General features: G+C 30.0%; 1 protein-coding gene across 6 annotated transcripts in view; it reads right to left on the bottom strand.

The window, feature by feature from the left end:
• Positions 1 to 22,625, bottom strand: part of LOC107162522 (melatonin receptor type 1A-like) — a 124,998-nt gene that overhangs the window by 10,846 nt on the left and 91,527 nt on the right. For all 6 annotated transcript variants that reach the window (XM_089219195.1, XM_089219201.1, XM_089219200.1 and 3 more), the window contains 2 exons: positions 20,749 to 21,016; positions 4,009 to 4,346 (listed from right to left, as the gene is read on the bottom strand). In XM_089219195.1, coding sequence (XP_089075321.1) covers positions 4,009 to 4,346; positions 20,749 to 21,016 — 606 coding nt within the window. The remainder of the gene's footprint in view (positions 1 to 4,008; positions 4,347 to 20,748; positions 21,017 to 22,625) is intronic.

Here is a 22,625-nt window from a genome sequence, read left to right as displayed (position 1 = left end):
GCAAAAACGTCGATAAAACCGTATATAATAATAATAATAATAATATATATAACTTGTAAAGTCGAAGTCAAATGAATGCGCTAAACATCTTTAACAGTCTCTATATATTATGAATGTGCATCATGTGCACGTTAATAATAAAATAAAAATTACACGTAGACTGTGCCTAATTGAAGCTTTTCGGCACACCGAGATTTTAAATTTCTTAAACTAAAATTCTTCATATTATCTTTATACTTTATTACTATGTGCATAATAAAGCTATACCAAATAGAAATATATAAAATTTGATTAACTTTTAGATGTAGGTACATATGGAAGTTTGTAATTTGCACTAAAATAAAGGTTTGTAATTTGCATTATGTAAATAATATTTGTAATTTGCACACAATTTTCTAAAAAAAAAAAAATAGAGTATTAAAAGCAGGTCGTGATCCAGATCCTCATTTGAAAACCAGAAATATTTATATCGAATAAAACATACTTGACAGGGACAACATTTTTAAGGGGGCAGAGCGTACATACCTTGTCATTTTTTTTCTTCTACATGGCCCCTTGGACTTTAGTTTACCGTACCTCGCTAATCAGAAATAATGTTATACACTAGTTCAGTTTTGGCCGAAGGGTATATATGTTATAAAAATAGTTCGTTGACGTACTAACTTAACGATCCTTTTCATTCTTTAAAAATTTTAAGACAGATAACAGACTGAGTGATCATGGTTTTACTTTTAAACGTAGAAAAAAAACTAAATGCATAGATTTATACAAAACTGTAGATGCGTTTTTAAATATAAAGCATTGCCAACATTTATACCCGTTTAAATTGTAAACTAACCAAAGCTATGATTTTTTAACTATCATTCCATTATTTTTTACTTATATTTATTATTATAAATTTATTAATAAACTATTTTTTTACTAAATTACTATGATTTTTCAACTTCAAAATTACTTACAAATTTTCACGTTTTCGAACAGATTTCTTAAAAATTTGAACTATAAACGCTTATAAAAAAAATTGTGACTAACGATTTTTAATTTTTTTTAGCTACAGTAAGAACAACTCATAAATAACCTTGTATTAAATTTTCAAGTTATTTTGGTGATCCAACATTTTTTTACCGACACTTCAAAAAAAAATTCTCATAAAAATCGAAAATTTCAGTGGACTATAAATAACTCAAAAAAAGTCCACAATTTTTGAAAATTAAACTGCATATAGATAACACTAACATAAACATTAGGTGAAAAATGCATGTATTTACAGTGATTAGTTTTTGAATTACAGCCATATAAAACAATCGATTTGGTCGAAAATTGGTTTTGCTTAAAAATTCCCGTTTTTTTGTCATTTTTTTTTGTTTTTCTTGATTTTTTTGAAAACTGTTGGAAAATGTTTATTTTTGACCTATAATGCACCAAGGATATTCACTTTTACATCAGAAACCACCCCCAAAGTTTGAAATTGAAACATTATTTCGACTAGTTATGCTGTACACAGACACACACAAAAAAATAAAACACAGATCATTGTAAAATCAATACATTCATCACTCCAGAATCTAAAATCTGAAGATATCTACCTTCATTTTAATATTATTCTATTAATTTATAAATTATGATGTATAGAAACGTACATGAGAAACGTTTTTTTGACTATTGACCTGGTGGTGCGAAAAAATTGGCCTCTTTATTTTTTTTTTGCATCCTTAAAAAAAACCGAAATGGAACCCCTGACTCTTTAAGCAGTACGAAAAATTCAAAAAATAGTTTTTGAGACTTGAGAGTAGGTATTTATATTAAGTTAAAAATTAAAAAAAAAACTAAATTTAAATAATTTTATAATTAAAGAAAAAATGGAGTGAGCATATGCTTGGTGAATTACCATTTATATAATATAATTAGTTTTATTGGCCTCTCGTACAATCTGGCATTGTTAAGATTGGTTTGGTGTATAGAGGTCGACGACCCGATATCGGGGAGGGTACTGAAAGTCAAACGATTCGGAGAATAATCGTTAATTCATAGGAATGGTGCTTGTCAAAGCGACGCCAGTCTGCTAATACATTAGATTTGGGTATACAAATACTGTCACAACGAGATTACCAACGTTTTGAGCAACTCACGGAAGTGTGTAATTGAATATAAAGTGTGAACCTTATTTTCTCATTCTTTTTCATTTTGATTAAAATTAATACGACTGAGACCTGTATGTTGTAGGTGACAACTGCATTGATGGAGAAGGAAGAGGAGGGATTAAAGAGCGAAAAGGATGAACGTTATAGTTCAATGCGTTTTTAACCACCCTTGTGAAACCTACAACTTTATCAAGCCGTACGTCTAAAAAAATAACGAAAACATATTAAAATAATATGTGCAGTAAATTTTATAATATAAAACAGTTAATGACAATCATGGATGGATAGGATATTGTAGTGAGATAAATCCAAGATAAAAATGATGATTCTTTATTATTCAGCGTACTCATACTGTATGGGTTCCCGTTCTATGCTTGATTATCGTTGTTGTGCAATGCGATCTTACTAAATAAACCTATCGTTTAAATAAAAGCAATTACCGTGCAGTTTTTACAAGTGCCCAGAATTTATGACTGCTGCATCAATGGTCATACAATCTTTAAAATCATAATTTAAATGAAAACATTTAACATAAACACAACATATACACAGTATATATATATGTACATTTAAAATGTATAGATGTATATATATTAGAGTGCCTATAGGCAATACACTATTGCTGTAGATATTTAGAAGTATAAACACGTGTGGTGCAGACGGCCGTGATGTCATTCATTCATATGCTGTGTTGCTACGGACTTGGCCGTAAAGAGGAAATCTCTACCGATAAAATCAAGGCAGCGTCTTCGAGACTTTGAAATGCTATACACTATACATAAACGACAACACTAGCAATAATGAGAAAAAACACGATGCATGGAAGTGATATAAAAAAAAACCTATCCGACCTTAAAAGGTCAAACGGCTACCTACTAGATAAAGGTCTAAAAATGGAAAAGAATCGTTGTTTTCACTATTATACTATACGATCTACTACCATTATTGCAGCAGTATTTTACGGGTGACTGCATTTTTTCTCTGTATCGAACGTAACGTTTCTTTTGAACGTGTTGTAGATATGTACTATGCATGTACTTATTGTAATATTAAGATGGATCATCATTGTTTATTATAATAATAATATATTATTGTACGTTATGCGTATACTATCGTCAGTTTGAAACAATGCTCGTAAAATACATCAAAAGCCCATACAGACATGTACAAAAGAATCCAGAAGGTTTTTCAAAGTCTAAATTAATGTCAACATTCCGAACGGAGTGCAGTAGACATTTCTCGGAAGAGCTGACTAGTGACAAAATATCCGTTCGTATAGAAAATAAGGGTTGACGCGTGATGTAATGGCTTGACCATGATTGCATATTATACATACATGATACACATAATGCTTATTATGTTATTTAATAAATTGTAAGGATTAATTATAGTTATCTATATTTCATTCAATGTGCCCTCCACACTTGGTTATGTGGTAAAGAGATATAAATAAGGGTGACAGTCGTGATATAATTTATCAAGAAACTATGGAAAACCTGAATGGTGAACACTGAACATCGCTTACCTACTTTTATTTCCCAAAGAATCTTAAAATATAATGAAATTGTGTAACAAAAAACCTTATAATATTCTACCGACTAAAATGTGTGTAAAATATGCTTTTATACACGGAATATAGAAATTAATTTTTTTTTACCTTCTATGTAAAAAATCTTGTGAACATTTTTTACATCGTTATACGATGTCTGGTATAAATGAAACTATATTTATTGAGACATAAAAATTTCTACTGAAACAGTTATATTTCAATAATGTATATAATATTATTATATATTATTATTCGATTCATCAATGTCTAAAATATTTTACGATGGCCTATGATATTATACAAACGCACTCGCCTTACCTTTTTGGCGCAATAGTCTGGTCCCATCTTGTAGACAGATTGTAACGTGACCAGGATCGAGCTGACGATCCATATGGCGAACAGGAGCGTGGTGATTTTTGTGACAGTAAGTTTGGCGTAGCATTCGGGCGTCAGACAGAGCCGTATATAGTTCTCGGCCGCCACCGCGGCCATGGTAAGCACGGTTACTAGACAACATAGGATCGACAAGAACCACTGGAATTGACACACTGGCGGAGAATCCTGTAGACCGGATAAGATGACCACTGCGGATGCCGGAATGACTAGACCGCTGATCAACAGGTCGGCTAGCGCCACGTTCGCCACGAAAGTGTTGCCTGCAACGAATATATAATAATATATTATACTCTTATGTTAGGTATTTGATAATTTATTTATTTTAATTAAATGCGAGCTTGACCCGAAGTAAAATGGACAACAATATTATTATTGCGATTAAATCCAACGCAATATCATGATATCGGTGATATCGCAGTATAATAAGATTATGAAAGATCTGTGTACACTTTAGATCACAAAATAAACGGACGTGCTAAATCCCGTTAGGTCAGTACACAGCACTATCTAATAAGTACAGTAGATAAAAGGGTTAAGTTCCTCGTCAATCATAAAAATGAATTAACACGTTATCAATATTAATTCCTATAACAAATGGTTAATGTCATGTAATGATTATCATCGTTATCAGCCTGTGGACCAGAAATGGAGACGTAAATGACGAGGAGTGCTTGTACTTAGAATTAACAACTTAGTACAAAATTCCTAACCTAGTTTTGACTTAATTTTTTTTTTATTACTTTTTGATAAATATAAAATATATGAAAATTTACGAGCTATTTAAGATTTGGCCACATGCCACAAAATTTAGCGCTACGAGGTAAACTTGAATATTGGTCTTATATTCTAATACGCTGTATGGAGTTATAATACGATTATCTAATTTAATTTATGTTCTACAGTACATGCGAAAAAATCGTATATTTTACATTAATACGAAAATATGTGTGTAAACATAATTATGTTGTACCTACCTTTATGTGTACATGCACTCACTCAATAATATACAACAATAATAAAGGCATTTTCGGCGAATTTTCATTAGTAATAATATTATTCAATATTCTGGTACCTATACAAAGTTTGATATATGTGTAAATATAATGCAGGTTTTGAAACATAGTGTACAATATTGTGTTTGTGTTCTAGCGATAGCAGAGAGACAATATAATCATTATTGTATTATATTATAGTATAATAATACGCGAGTAATATTATTACACAGGGATTAAATTATCCTAGAATATTGTATATTGTGTATATAATACGATCAAATTATATTTCAATCACAAAAAACAAAATCAGTTGCAGGACTTTAAGCCTATATTCCATTCAAAATATAATTATCACATTAGTCAGGGCCAAATGGTCATATAAGTTTCAAGGGATAAAAATAAATACAATTAGCTACCTACGCGCAGCCAGTAGCACGATAAAGGTATTATTTTGGAGCAATTGCTCTTTAAAGATCCAAGGTTGTGGATGGCTATTGAATTTAGTGTAAAAAACAATATTGAATCATCATAATACTATGTTTAATAAAAATTAAGAATGCTGAAAAATAACTAATAATTAGGTATACAAAGTAAAGTTAATTGCATTAAAAATATACACCAACACAGCTAGCATACTGTCCAAAAATTAATAATAAATATTAAATTTAATGTTTTGTTGATTATTATATAAAGCCTTGCCATATTTTTTGGCATTTTTCACCAAAATGTTGTTTAACACGCCACCACTTGTATATCAACTATTATTCACCATTATATACAATTTATATTTTATAATGATGGGTAAATATAAATATATGGGTAATATAAACATATATGTTTTCAAATGTTGAGTTTCTGAATTTTTCATCACATAATACCATTATAATAATATTTTTTACTGTTCACAGACAACTTTGCATGCGTTTTATATTTAATTTTGAACTTTTGGTTCTGCATTTTTTCGTTAATCCTAATTCAGACCATATCGTACAGGTGCAGTGCGCCGCGCGTGCCACCGTACACGTACCTATGTCATATGTTTAATATTATATGCCGGCCTCGGGTCACAGGGCACTATGGATTTACAGATGCTGTGCTTCGAAAGCAGTGCATCGAATATGTAGTGTTTATAAACATTATATTATATTATATATAGGAGAAATATGAAATTTTTTTTTCAATGGATAATGGCTTATACGCAAAAAGTTACTGAACGGTACCGCAAGTGGGTAGTGAAATTCGATTTTGATGTCCTATTATTTCTTTTTTTTCATATATTTTATCGTTTCTGCGCCGTATAAAAAATAAATCCGAACGCGTTCAGAATCTATTATACATATGTGTTTTGATGTTTTTTCGCTCTTAAACTTAAAGCGATGGGACCCCGCGTACATAACAATATTGTATACTCGTACAAAAACTATATTATCGGACAGCGAGCGGATATAACGACCATCGTATAACTAACTAAATGATGTCCAATATATATATATGTTTAATATATAATATATAGATTATTAGATTAAAGTTGTTTTGATTTTCTACGAACAATTTATTTCATTAACTTTCTTTGTTTTGTTATTGAAATTCCGGTTGAATGATTTTAAACGACCGTCAAAACTCGAACTTACAATCAACGATTTTTCAAAGATGAAGAAACAAATTAAGTTTTGAATTCAGTGTATCGTTACTGTACAAACGTTTTTATAACAGTGCATATTCCAAAAACTCTGAATTTCACAAATGGCTGTGAAATATATTATAAGGGGATCGTAAAATTTCATTAGGGCGCCACCAAAAATTTTACACCAAATGAAAAAAGTTATATAGTATAATATACTGAATTACTATAGGTATGTATACTATTATATAGTTTTATACAAAGTAAAATTATGTATTTTGTATCTTCAATGTCTATGTCAATCGTAATATGATAATAATATCTTAATGTTGTGATAACAAGTTTTATCGAATCACGTAGGTACATGAGTTATTTTAAAATTGAATTTAATCAATAATTTTATTTAATCTTGCGGTTATTATGAAATAGTCGTTTACGAGCCGTCGAGTTGATCATATTAATGCTTATAATTTTTTATAGTTTGTAATAATTGTTTGTATTTTGTATCATTCTAAAATAATATTTTTAATATTTTGTAATATGCACACTAAATCATCGACATGGTTAAATTTTTAATTAAACAACTGATGAATAGTGATAATAAAATTATTGTTGAAACTAAAGTTCGTTAAGTATCAGAACCGTCGTCAGAGGTAAAAACCAATCGAGAATGTTTGAACCAAAAAGTTAATAAAAAGGATCATAAATACCAAGACAGTTGCATCAAGTTTGGATTCACTTTCGATCTTAAAAAAGGTGAGCTAAAATGTGTTATTTATTTAGAAAGATTAGCTTCAGAAAGTATGAAGCCATCGAAGCTAAAACGACATTTAGTAACTAAATATCTTCAATTCCAACATAAAAAGGAAGACTTTTTTTAAATGTAGATAAAATTAAATTGTTAGTAATTTTATAATTTTAAAAATATTAAAATGTAGATAAAATTGAATTGGTAGTAATTTTATAATTTTAAAAATATTAAAATGTTGATTATTATTAAAATAATTGCAGTAAATTTTTTAAGTGCAGGTCTTATAAAACTAATTTAGTATTTTTATTTTTGTTTTAGATTAATTAAATTAAAGGTATATTAAAATTGATGATTTTATTTATACGAATAAAATGTTTGTATAAATTAAGACTATTAAGTAAATATAGTATATTATACACATACATAATGTTGGTAGTAAGGAAGTCGTATTATCAAAATAAATAATTTTGGGGGTTGTGCACCCTAATTTTGTGCACCATTAGCTATAGAGCATAGGATACCTTTTGATAAAATTATGAACTGCAATAAACACTTTTAAATTATAAATCATAGATATTATGTATAGATAAAATTAACAGTATAATATAATTATTATTGTCAACATGTTTTTCAATTTATATGAAATAAATCTAAATAAGACATAATTTAAAAAAAAATATTAAGTAACCAATGATGGTTATGTGTTGAACAATTGATATTTGATAATTGATTTACATTTCCACAGCAGTCACAGCGGCACGCAGAAAACGAATGAATAATTATCAGAGAGAATTAATATTTAATTCGATATTGTATATATGTTCTTCATTATAACTAATATTATAAAAAAAATATTCACAAAGACACAATGTTGGCACAACATTGACTTATAATAAATTCCTCACGTCAAATAGCAATTGATAGGTTTATAAAATACATTTTTCGTTAATTCGGCACAACGTGATAATTTGTGGATTAAAATTAATACCTAATACATATATAATACGTTTAAAGTATGTTTTCATTAATGTGAATATATTAAACATTTATGGAATTATAAAAGACAAAACATTTATTGCATAATATTTAAAAGTGATTGTAATGATATTATGTATAGGTATTATGTGGTTCAATAAGTTTAAAAGTTTACAAAATAATAAAATGTGTGACGACGTGTGAGTTCGCCTAATTTCTATTCGATAAAACTGAATATCATAAAACTTATAACTTAATATTATAAAATACCAGCATATATTTTCCTTGAACTTAAATCGTTTTAAATTGTATATAATTTAGTATACAAAGTTTACCGCACATTGATTGTCGAAAAGTTAGTTCATGGCAATCTTACCGCGTTATAATAATACGACTATTATAATAATGTCTTTGTGGAGCACAAATACGAGTGATGTTTAAGTTAGTTACAGGGCGTGTCAGGAACATCTGACGATTATTTTACATTTCAATGCGTTAGATATTCGTGTTACGCATTGTATATACATATTATAATGTCCACGTTATACGGGCATACGGCATATATACGCAATATTTTAAGCGCAGCTTGTCCACGCTGCTACGTGTATTCGAACTTGAAACTGACATTTATAATATATTGGTAAAATTTCATGTGATTCGCTGGTACAATACTGCAGTTTGTATTCACTTTTATATTTAATTACATATATATATATTTTTTTTTTATCGAAATCATGAGGCGTGTGCTGAAATGGGGCTATATAGTACGAGCATAAAACATAATTAATGATAACGAAATAACTTCAGTTACCACATTCGGCGAAATTTTTTTTATTCTCAGAACCACAGCTCCGAATCTTCAGCCGGCTATAAAACGCCTGTGCAATATAGTTGTAGTGTGAAATATATAGAACATCATTTCGTTCCAAGTGCAACATTTTTCGCTAAAATTCTCGTATAGTTGGCCTGATACGAAGTGCAGCTTATAAATTATAATAGCTTACCCACCTATTATCACCATAAAGTTCTATACATGAAAATTTATAATCCACTTGGACACGACTAATATAAAATCGGTCACACATATTTGACGATCATTATCTATTTTCGAAAGTTTGAACGCATTTGCGATTGAATCCACATGCGTGTTATAATTATTTATTATATCTATAAAGCCACCCTTGTCATAAATATCAACAAATTGGAATTTTAATTAGTAGTAATTTTAACTTATTGTATCATAATATAAATATAAATATAAATTTAATATAGTTTACAGGCTATAATATGTAGTTACATTAAATAAAGTTATTACAAAAAATCGAGTAAATGGTCCAACTCACCACTGCAGAGGAAAACCTCTCATTGGTGAAATAATTTTAGATTTGTTTATATTCAATGGTTTTAGGTAATCTTGTATAAATAATACATTAATATCTACGGATACGGCACGTACTACATGTGAAACGCAGAAATAGGTATTATAATATTAAAATTAGCTCTATATAATACTCGTATACAGAGGAGTGTCTCGCAAGGATTTACCCATTGCGATATTTCACGAAATAATGGAGATATCAAAATTCTGGCTTTGTAATTAGACTCACGAGGACAAGAACTACAACTAATTCATTTTTAATTTATTTTAATTTTTTGGTAAAAAATTTAAAAAAATATATTTTTTATTTAATAACTTCCAAAAAATTAAAGATAGCCATTTTGTAGATTTTATTTTCTTGAAAATATTGACGTTTCAAAATTGTATTTTCATTAATTTCTTGAAATTTAAATTTTTTTTCTAGTCTTGAAGAAATAAAATATGATTATAGTTAGGCAAACTGAAAGTGTTTGGCCAGCCGTACGAGAACGCGCGTGGTGCAGTGTGATGGGTCACATGTTTGATAACGAATATTCGGAATATTATTCATGAGTAAGTACATAAGTAGGTACGTAAAAAATAATTATGACCTACATCATAGGTGCTCGTTACTATGCATTTTAAAGAATCATTATCTATATTTAGGTACCAAAGGTGATAATATATATATCATATACAAAAACATAACAGATTTCATATGAATATATTAGTTCTACCATAAATACTATACATCGCTCATTGAGGTACAAAAAACGTTGCGCTGAAATTGGTTAGCGATCCTGGTGTTGCTAGTAAATTTAGTGCAGCCTTTTTTGTACCACAGTGAGTAGCATATAATATTTATAATCAATGGCTCGATTTTTAAAAATTAATGTAAAAATTAATTATAAATTATTAACACATTTATGCTGGTAAATGTTGACGTCATATCTTTGGAATGATCACTCTTTTAATATATTTTGGATTTTCTGAATTACTCGATACTCGTGTTAACTCGAACAATAACGGTTATTAACACTTAAACGTTTGTTAAAATTATTTCCCAATGATCGAATTTTTAAATGCACGAAAAATCCTGCAACACTTGACACCCGAATAAATGATACGTTTATGAAAAGACTTTAACTGATTTTAACAAAAGTCTACATAGTTCGATTTCGTCCGGACACAACGATTATGACAAAAACGATATCTTTTACTTTTAGGTATAGCATAATATTAATTAAGTATTATCCAGAGCCAAAACCATGTCGTTCAAACTCGCTTGCAAGACAGGGTCATCATGGTTTTCACCACCCCCGTGACGAATTTAAGGGAATGGTTTCTTGTAAGGTGTATGGTACGCTCTATTTATGTTCGCATGGCCATAATGTCCTTCAGTGATTAAAACTTGTCACGACCGTTGCAAGGGACGGTTATTAACCAGGGAAAAATTTATTGGTTTTAAAATGGTGAGTATTTTATTTTTAAGTTTATCATAATTTGTATTCATGTCTGATATGAACTGCGTCTTAGAAATGTGCAGAGATTTGAACAATAGGTAAGTCGTAGTGCCTACATCTCATTATAAAGGTCAGATAAAACACACAGACATACCTATACCTTGTTTTTCTTCATTTTTTTTTTTTACAAATCAAACTTTTTGTGAGTACCACCTACTTATGATAATGCGTACATCAAATTTAACGACAACGCAACGAAGACCAAACTTACAGCCAAACGTGTCAAACAGTTCGTCCTTCAATCGCTCCACCTACCGTAGGTGTGAGATACGCTCTGTTATTCGATTCCGGTATGAAAGCGAGGGTGAAACTTTTCTTGACTCAATCGTGACTGGTGACGAAACGTGGGTGTGTCACTATACTCCCGAATCAAAAAGGCAATCTCTACAGTGGCGCCATACCCATTCACCATCAACCAAAAAATTCTAAGTCCAATTTTCAGAGAGAAAGATCATGGCATCTGTTTTTTGGGACCGGAAAGGGTTATTATTGGTCGATTTTATGCCTAAAGGAACCACCATAAATGCAGCTGCATACTGCGAGACACTCAAAAAGTTGAAACGTACCTGGAGAGGAATGCTGACTCGTGGTGTGTCACTCCCTTCATGACAACGCGAGACCGCATACCACCCTTCTCACTCAGGACCTGCTTGTTTCATTTGGGTGGGATATTGTGACTCACCAACCCTACTCCCCGGACCTGGCACCATCTGATTATCATCTTTTCAATAAATTGAAGGAGTTTTTAGGTGGACAACGATTTTCAAATGACGAGGAGGTCCAGGATGCTGTCGAAAATTGGCTTCGGGAGGTGGAGCGGAAGGTATACGACGAGGGTATACAAAAACTGGTCCCTAGGCTTCAAAAATGTATTGATCTTAATGGCGGTTATGTAGAGAAATAATGACATGTTTTGACACTTATTTTGTAAATTTCATTTAAATATAGGTATCCATTTTTCAATTTTTTACATATGTTGTAACCTTACTTTCTGGACGTCCCTCGTATATAGGTGGTGATAAAAAAGTTTTCCATGTCGATCTATTACACCTCTCTTCACAGGTTAACTATATATTATAAAACTTAGCGAAGATTATGATATGTATTCATGTGGGATTGCAGGGTACATGCGTTCGTGTTATACCTACTTAAACATATTGTTATTCCTCCCAGGCTGAATCCTCACACGACGGTCTGTCATGTTGTAATATAAATATAATATCTATTTATTAAATATATTTATTCTGTTTCATATCCGAATATAATAGCATCTGAATTCTGAAATATTGAGCTTTATTTAAGCTGGTTGGCTTATTTTAGATAGCTACCAGGAATAAACAAAGGTAATAATTTATTAACTAATAAATGTATTATAATATCATATTAGGTGGTTATAGTCTTATAGATATTTTCTGTTGATTATAATTTATAAGATTATCCTTTTTGATAGGCTGGAATAATAAAAAGGACTATTAAAAAGTAAAAACTGTATTTTCCTAATATAATTTTATGTACTTTTTTCCTATAGCCAACGCTCAACATTGAATTTCATAGGCAAAAAAATTAAATCTATATAGTTCGATAAGAAAAAGAATTATTAAGGTTAATATTGTTATGACTATTGTTAACTATTTTAGATTCTGAGCGTAGCGAGGAATGTATTGATTTTACCATGATGTGTTTTTTTTTTAAATTTTTTTTTGTGTCTGTCATCATGTTTTGGGACAGTAAAAGTGATTTGATTTTCGATTTAATTTCGATCAGAAAATGAATCTAGTTGATACTTTGGGGGTCAAAAGTAAAAAATTTAGTTTTTTATAAATTAATATCGATAAAAATGTATTTGTTGGATAGAAAAGGTTGAAAATTTATTTCAAGGCCCCTAACATATTTTTACAACAGCAGTTGAAAAATAAAAGAAATGCATAGTCATCATTTTTTTTTTACTATTCAAAGTTTGAATTTTGACAACATATGTAAAATAATCACGAAAATTCGCAAATTATTTTAAACTAGAAATTCATAACAAAAAATTTTTTAAATCTAAAATTTGAAAATTTTTAATAATCTATAATATATCCTTCACAGATAAACCGTCTCCACTCAGAAACGTTTTTCGTACCTATACAATGATATAATATCGTTGGATTTAAATTTAATTCTATCCATTACTGTAACCCACTTGTAACTATTGTACAGCAGAGTGGCATCCACGATTTATCAGCTTTTTTAATTTTTTCTTATATAGATACTTACTATAATTGTTAGAGATGAATTAGCGATGATACAACGTCATCATATATTTGTAAGTGAATATATTGTATTAATGAATATATTATAACAACCCGCGTGTACCTTCTAGATATATAAAAACGGAGATTTCGTGTAGGTATAAATGAAGAGTGTCTAACATTTAAACTTTAACTGAGCTGGAGAGTGCTGCAAAGTACCTAACTGTGTTGAAAATAAAACGAGGTCTACGAGAGAATATTATACGCTGCGGGAAGTATATTGTACATAAATCATGATTATATAATAATCTTTTTTTTTTCGATTTAGAACCGACAGTAGAGGAGGGTCTGTTAATATAATAATCTAATAGAAGTAGGCGTGGTGATTGGAGAGTGGATAATAGGTATATTATTAATTTTCAGAAATAAATTGCGTTAACAGTAAACGCAAGTGTCTAATAATTGTGTTAATATAGTCTTATCATAATATTATAGCTGATTATTTCATAAAAAAAAAACTCACAACGTGGAAACAGCGGACCGAATGAATAATAATATAAAGTACAAACATATAGACTCGCATTAAATAAAATTTGTTTATATTATGTACGCGTCATATACAATAGTTTGGACGGAAGAGAGAAAGACCTTGTCGTATATGATATTATGATATTGTGGTCCCATGTGGATTATACAACTATATACATAAATCGTGGCTTCAGTTTTTGCAGTGCACACAGAGGTATCCAAAGTTTAGGTCATGTTTATACATTTTTCATCGCAAATGACGTGCAGAGTGTGCAATGATGCATTCGGGTCACACGTTTTTCCACGCACAACATCCATTGTATACTCGAACCTCCGACGTGTCTTTACTGCACTGCATCCCTTTTCGAAACTTTTCGCAATATACGATGTCCAACAGTCGACACTGGGTCAGGACATCGTGATCCCAAGGACACTAAAATGAAGCACTAGTGGTGTACACATAGACATCTACAATATGAGTGGTTTACGTAAAACAAATTATATACAAATGAATATATATTTCAAAATGTTTTGAAATTATTTTAACATTTTATTAATAGTTAACACTATTAATTTTTATACATCTATACATAAAGTAAAAAAAAAAAAATACCAAGGAGGGGGAGGAGTTTGAACCTCACTCATGTGTAAACCACTGTACTACACACAATAATACAGCAATATAATATAATAATTAATATTATTATACGATAAATAACAGATGACGCACGCTCTCAATTTTGAGACTCGTAAGACCCGCGGGGCCGACTGAAGTCCCCGGCTGGAGTGCACTGCTATATACGACGGTGGCAGACGTGCAAAAAAAGTTGAATCGCAGACCCAGAAGTGTAACCCAAAGCTATAATATATCAGCGATCTGACGACAGAGGAACACCGCTGTGGCACAGCGTTGCAGATGCTGTTTCGACTTCAAGACGCAGATATAACAGGCGCGGATCCAGAGGGTGGGCCGGGTGGGCCCGGGCCCACCCAAAATTTTCAAAAACAATAATTTACATTTTGAATATTGGCATTCAAGTTGTTATTTTAGAACTTTTACTATAAGTTTTAAAATTGATTTTATCAAATATATTATATATTATGTACTAATCGTGCATGGGGAGTATAACAAAACAACATTATATCTATAGGTACCTTTTATAATAAGTTATTATTAATAACAAGCAATTGTCCGTATGATTAACCTAATTTTATCTAAATATGATATACCTATTGCGGTAAATAAATATTTATTAGTGTTAAAATGTATAAAATTGGATCACTTTTACATCTTTAGTATCAGGCTATAACTCAGAGCCCAGAGATAGTGGAAACACTGGTTAAAAAATATAGTTTGATTATTACAAAAAATGTTTTAAGGTTTGAAATTTAAACATAACCATATCCAACAATAATAAAAAAAAAATGGTATTTTCATGTTCAACAACTTAAAACTTAACGTAAAACACAACATTTTATGTGAACAAAAAATATTAAATAATTAACAACGCAAATTATATAGATAACAACTTTAGTATCTTAAATTTGAGAATTTTTTTTTATCTTGATCCCTCCCAAAATTTTACCTATTCTACACATGTCTCCATCGTGTTAGTATACATATTAGGTATATGCGTTTAACATCTTTAGTACAACTAAAGCAGCAATACCTATATTGCACGAAAAAATTATCAAATATAATATATAAACATTATTATTTTACAATTTAGTAGAATAAAAATTTTATTGACTTATCCCATTCCAAAAATATTATAAAGTTTATGTTAAACAGAAAAAGTTGTAAATAAATTTCACTAAGTATATTAAATTATTTTAAAAGTAAACTAGTGAGTGTTAAGAATAAATGTGAAAGTATAGTTTTCATTGTTTTATTGCGTATAGTCTATTCTAAGTATAAGATAGCTGTTTATCAATAATAACTAAGAATGCATTTAAAAATATTTTACCCTAGGCTGCGTAAAAACCTTGAAAATTCATAGGGTTGAGGTTTATGATTTGCAAATTTCGGGAGTGGACTTGCAAATTCTTGCTAATTATAACGAGTGTTTTGACGCTGGTTTCGAATGTTTCGGATAACAAGTAAGGGCTGCGCGAAGTTAACGCTTCTTTGCTTCCACCCCTAATAATTAGTTTATTATTGACTGCAAATTCTGGGATTGGACTTGCTAATTACTTGCAACATTTTTTAACTTGTTTTAAATAAGAATAAGGGCCAACTTCATGGACGTATTTTTCCATGTAACTCAATAAATTTTTTTTAGCTATTATTAGTACTGGACTATTTATTTAAATTTTTATAACTAAATGAAAATTATTCTTGATTAAATCTTAATTTTACTGTATTATCTTTTTTGGTTAAATTTATGGGCCCACCCAGAAAAATATTCCTGGATCTGCGCCTGGGATATAATATATTATAATAACAATAACATTTAATATCATATTTTTATTATAATATATACGTTCATGACATCGTAGTTATGATTGTCTAAACGGTGATAGACGATATATATAGGCAATAACAGGTATGATTGGATTTCTTATGTAGGTACCTATACATACGTTTTTGGTATAAAAACGTCACGCGTGTTGCACATAAAATATATTATGGCCGCTTCAGGAAGTTAAATATTTTACTTTTTTAATAGCTATATAAACATTCACTGGTATACGCATGTGTAACTTGAAATTCTGTATGCTATCATGTACGTACCTACGTGCGTTACCTACTATATAAATGCTGCTACATAAACGCATGTATGTATAATGTTTGTGTTTATAATGTGTATATATATATATGACCAACGAGTGATGTACAATAAATGTGTAGTTATTTCAATCATACGGCTCAGTACCTAAATCAAAACGAATACGATGTGTGCTCGTCTGTCTTCTGTAGTTAGAAGTTATTTATTGCTCGAATGCAATGACTTGTTATACCTAGCTCACGGGCTTAAATGGAACGGCACAAGTTTCTTTAGATATACCAATTCAAAGTTTATTTCCTCGACTGAATTATTTTTGCTGTAGTCATTTAGAAATGAGGACATACATTGATTTATTTTATGGTTTGATTGCAATTGACATAATATCTACCTTGGAGAACTAACGAAACAAATTATCAAACCAATGTTAAGTGTGTATACGCTCGTGTGCACGAAAAACAGAAAAATAGAAGTAAAGAACACTTCACAAAAACTTTAAAAACTGTTTGTAAACAATGGAGTTAGACAATTAGACTAAACAAATATTATAACATTACTAGGTCATTAGGTACATATAAATTCATACGTACTAGTATACATAAATTTAAGTTCAAAAGTTATTTCCATAGTACTAAAGAATACATAAATTTATTTTGGTTTAACATAATATTTTACCCTTGTCTTGACTCAGTTGACTTTTGATGAGCTCGAGCTTATTTTTTTTTATGTAAATGTGGCTAGTGGGTCATTTTAAATATATATACTACCTACCTATTATAGTGGTATTTGATTATCTCGTGAATATTCAGTTTTTAAAGAATATTTAGATTGACAACATTTATAAGATACTAAAATTGTGATATCATTTAAATACAAAACTTTATTATTATTGAATGAGTCATAGATATTAGGTTATATTAGGATATACCTACCATAACAGTTATTTTATTTATATACAGGGTGTAAGTATAACGATACCTATTATTTGACAAATATAGAAATATTTGTAATGGCAATTTGTTAAATAGTCCTGTTACACTTTATATACATATACCAACCCTTAAGTTGCCACTTATGGAATACTTTCCTTTTTTTCGAGTCTACGAATTTATTAATTGCCAATAATTTACTTATTGTATATGACTTGTAGGTATCTTCAGATTACCAGATTTCCGGAAACTTTCGATTTAATGAGGTTGTAATAATATAAAAAATTAAAAAATCATGTTTATAAATAATCCTAATCGTATTGCTTTAAAATATTATATTTAATTCCGTAGTCCGTAGTAGGATCATGCAAAAAGTCTGATGATCTGCAACAGGACCATCACGTAGAATATAGAAAAAAATAATTTTTATTAAAACACCGCTTAGTCGGCTGGAAACCTGAAGGTTTATAATAATAATTTTACCATTATTATTTTATATATCACGTGCACTATTCAAAAAGGAAGTTTACCCCTGAACGACATAAAATACCTTTAAAACACCACCTGGTTACCTGGGTGGTCATCATTTCGATAAGAGCATTAGACGGCATTATATTTTAGACCATCAACAGCTTATAAATATCAGCTAGCCAACACCGATCGTATATATGTATATATATGTAGTAAAATAATATAACGACGTGTTAAAGACCGAGCTCGGTGCGTCATATAAATATATACGTATATAATAAGTCTCGTTACAACCATACGTGTATTTTATATATATAAACGTATAATAATGTGTATACATACCTACGCATAAATATAATTCCCACAGGTCGTTCAGATATAATCCCCAGTATGCCGTACGCCACACAGTATATCCGGACTCCGGACATGCTGTATTGCTGTTCAAGAAAACCTTTATTCAAATACCCTAAGGACCGGATAAAAGATACTATACCTAGTACCTACTACTAACTAGATACCTGGAGCTTTGTATCTAGATGCTAGATAATGAAATATTATATTATATTTATTAGATATCATAAGTATCGTTGCGCTTTTATGATGCATTTCAAGTAAAGCTGGTAGGTATCTAAATATTGAATATATAGATACTCGACAACTTACCGGTATATATCTCCGGATACTTCTCAAATGTTTTCAATAAAATGTCATTTTTCTCGATCGAATTTATCGGTTTTTTTTTACAAGGAATTTTGTAACGAGTTTGTGCATGATGGTTTTCCCAAGTGAGCATTTTATATAATTAATGATAATTGATATTTTATGGAGTAAAAAAATTATAATTATATAATATTATAATAAATTTTAAATTTATAAAAGTTTGATAATAGGTACAGCAATACGAAATTCAGAAATCCGTTAATAATAAAACTTGTGACATTTGAGTTGTGGCATAAGTTTATCTTGTACTTATAATTTTATTGTACATAGCGGCTATATAGGCACGGTGAGAAATTGCTCTTCTATACCCGTGTAGAAGGTAATACTAAACGAAAAAAAGAAACGATGCGTTTTAAAAAAGCATTCTGCAGCTTAACATAATTAATTCACTTCTATCTCACGCCACCGCCCGAGTATATTATTATATTACATAAAACAACAAAATAATATGCACATGGGTATTTTAAACGATCCATTGTCGAAAAACGATTCGGAGGTTTTACCCCGTCGATATAATTTATTGTATAAATACCTATCTAAACCGTTATTGATAATAATAAATTATTGAGTATAGTGACCAGGCCGGTCTGTACAATGTATTATAGAAAAAAGGCAATATACTGCGCTGCAGTAAAATTTCGTCCATGGCGAAACATTAAGCGAACATTAAATATTTTATCCTATACACACGTCTCGGCTATTACTTACACGGGTAAATTAACGATCGATGACTGTCAAGGTATCTATAAATTTCGTCTGAATACCTAAATCACGTTTAGCAAATCCGTCTGAATAAAGCAAGCCCGTCCATTGGTGCTTGCGAAAATTGATCAGGCTTTGCGATTGTTATACATATCGCCAATATACAAAACATCGTGTACACACGCATAACGTTGACAAAGCGACTGACAAGAATATAAGCGTTTATTGATAATACACGTATCACGTCTATACAGAGTACAAAACTTTGATCGACATCGCACAATATTAATATTAATAATATATTATAACAATCAACACCTGGTAGTCGAGACGAATGTCCACCTTGGCATCGGACGATGTCGCCATATAGACTGCTACAGAATCACGGGCATCGTTCCATAATATTATGTGTATTTAGAACAATATATATATATATATAATAGGTAGGTACACATAAATACCGTGTGTCCACAAAAACGGCGTGTACATAAAAGTTAAGTTGTTGAGCATTTGCAAAATATAAGAGTTAAAAAATTACAAGTTATAGGAGTTTTTGGTACAATAGTTTAATTTTATTATGTCCCACTAACAGAATTCAAAATATATTTAGAGTATTGAGTAATACAAATAACTGAATTATAGAGTCTGAGTGAGAAAACAAATATTTGCTTGAGATTATCTTAAGTATAAACACGAATCTGATTTTATTTAATAGTAATTCGAATATTCTAATTTGTATAATTGTAGTTATTCAAAAAATTTTAAAATTTATATTACTAAATACAATCTATTACCGACATCATATTCTTGATTTTATATTTTGTTGTAGATTGATTATTGAGTATCATGAATTCACGAGGAAGAGAATATTTCTAACGGCTAACACTCTTTGTTGTTCAACCAATATTATTTTTATTGATTGTTTCACAATGTTTAGGGTTTACTTTTGTTAGAATATTTTTAAACAACTATTTAAAAAACGTAAATACAAGATATATAAGCCAAACATCGAATCATGAATCACCGATTCATGTTTAAAAATATCAGCCTGTGCAGTTTATCTCAAAAAACAATCATCACCTATAATATTAGGTATGCGTTATAATATCGATCGTTCACAATTTGATACTCACCCCTTTTGTTGAGATGGTCCTCGATCATTACCGAGCTAATCATGTACACGTTACCGATGCTACCGATGACGGACAGGCCAATCATGATCAACAGCCTGGCCACCCTACTCCATTCCATGCTCAACGTTACTGGTGATACGACATCACTGTCAACCAACGGCCCGTCATTTATCATCGTCGTACTCATAACTGACTCTACAATGGCCTTGGACGTTTGGTTTATCACGTTTGTCACGTTAGCCACACTGCTTTCATCAAACATAGCGTTCTGAAATTTAAAATAAAGAATAAAAATTATACATTACGATGCTAAAAAAATGAATAAATGTATAAATGTACCTCGGTTATTTAGTCTATATCATTTGATACTTAAAAACATTACTATTATTTTAATATTTTTTAGAAACTGTATCTAGATATAAATGTTATGTATTCATTCATAATATAACGCATACATTGATACAAGTACAAAAATGATTTCCTATGCATTAAATTTTAAGCTGGGTCAAAAATTCATGTCTTAATGTCTAGTGATTTTACAGTTATAATTTGTACTTTAGACTTTATCTGCGAAAAACCCTTATTTTTTAAATGCACAACCTTGAGTCGCATTAAAACAATTATGCATTTCATAATATAGTTATTAACTTTTTGGTTACTTTTTAGAATTTAAAAAAATGTCTTATCCGTATTATTAAAATCACCACTGTACCTATTATGTACTGTTAATTACTAATGTTTGTACAAAGCAGTCGTTATAAGCTACGTGCTGACGACGTGGCGCCGTTATTTTAATAATTTTTTTTATTATTATATAGAAGTTCAATAAATGAAATTTAAACACGCTATTGGCTAAAATTGAGGAGTAAAATAATTTCATGTGACGCCGTCGCAAGAGTTGATTAACTCTGAACAGATCGACGTCAGACACATTTCGATGGTCGGCGCCATACTTTAGCCAAGGATTCTCTGCAAAGAATATATACGACAATGAGGCACAGGCGGGTGTATAGCAGCTACTAATAAAATTCCTTTTAATGAGTTTCTGGTGGAAAACGACCTTGGAGAAAACGTGTCGTATGCGTGCTTTAATAAACATGTCAAACCCCGCCACTGACGACGCCATGGTTGAAATAGATCGATCTGGAATTGACAAAGAGAGAGAGAGAGAGAAGAAATGGAACAGGCAAGTAGAAAACCATAAACGTAAACAAATATACGACAAATACAATTATAATACTAATGAATGAATGTCATCTGCACTGAGCATTATGAGTAGCCTGCAACTGAACAAAATGTTCGCTGTGATGTGATGAAGGCGTATTTTATTAAATTCTCCTATTTATATTTGACCTTTACAGTGTTGTTGATACAAAGAAATATATTTATAAATAATAAAATAATAAATAATTCAATAATGTTGACGTCGGTGGTGAAAATCACATACCGATGTATGATGTATGATGGTTAAGTTGTGTAAGATTAAAGTATAGGGCATGCACATTAAAATAAGATATAATATTTTTATATGCCTCAGTAAATATGTGATTACCGTTTAACAACAAGACGTATTACCACATACACCTATAATCCACAAATATATTAAATTTCTAAATCTATTATACTTATATATTATGAAAAAATATGTTGTATAAAAGGAAAACCTATTGTCTTCAATATGGATTATTGATTTTTATCAGGAATTTGATTAAATGTTGAAAATAATGTTTAAACCTATTATAGGTATATACTGTACATTTAAACAAATCTTACTATAAAATACTTTTTTATTTCATATTTTCATACAACAGAATTTTATTACATAATAGATATTAAAATATTCACCACAGTAATGTTTATTCAGTTTGATATTATAA

Source organism: Diuraphis noxia, unplaced genomic scaffold, assembly GCF_037042655.1.
Source record: "Diuraphis noxia isolate RWA-SAM2 unplaced genomic scaffold, SU_Dnox_SAM2 contig0002, whole genome shotgun sequence".
Lineage (NCBI taxonomy): Eukaryota > Metazoa > Arthropoda > Insecta > Hemiptera > Aphididae > Diuraphis > Diuraphis noxia.
This window is presented reverse-complemented; position numbering and strand designations above follow the sequence as displayed.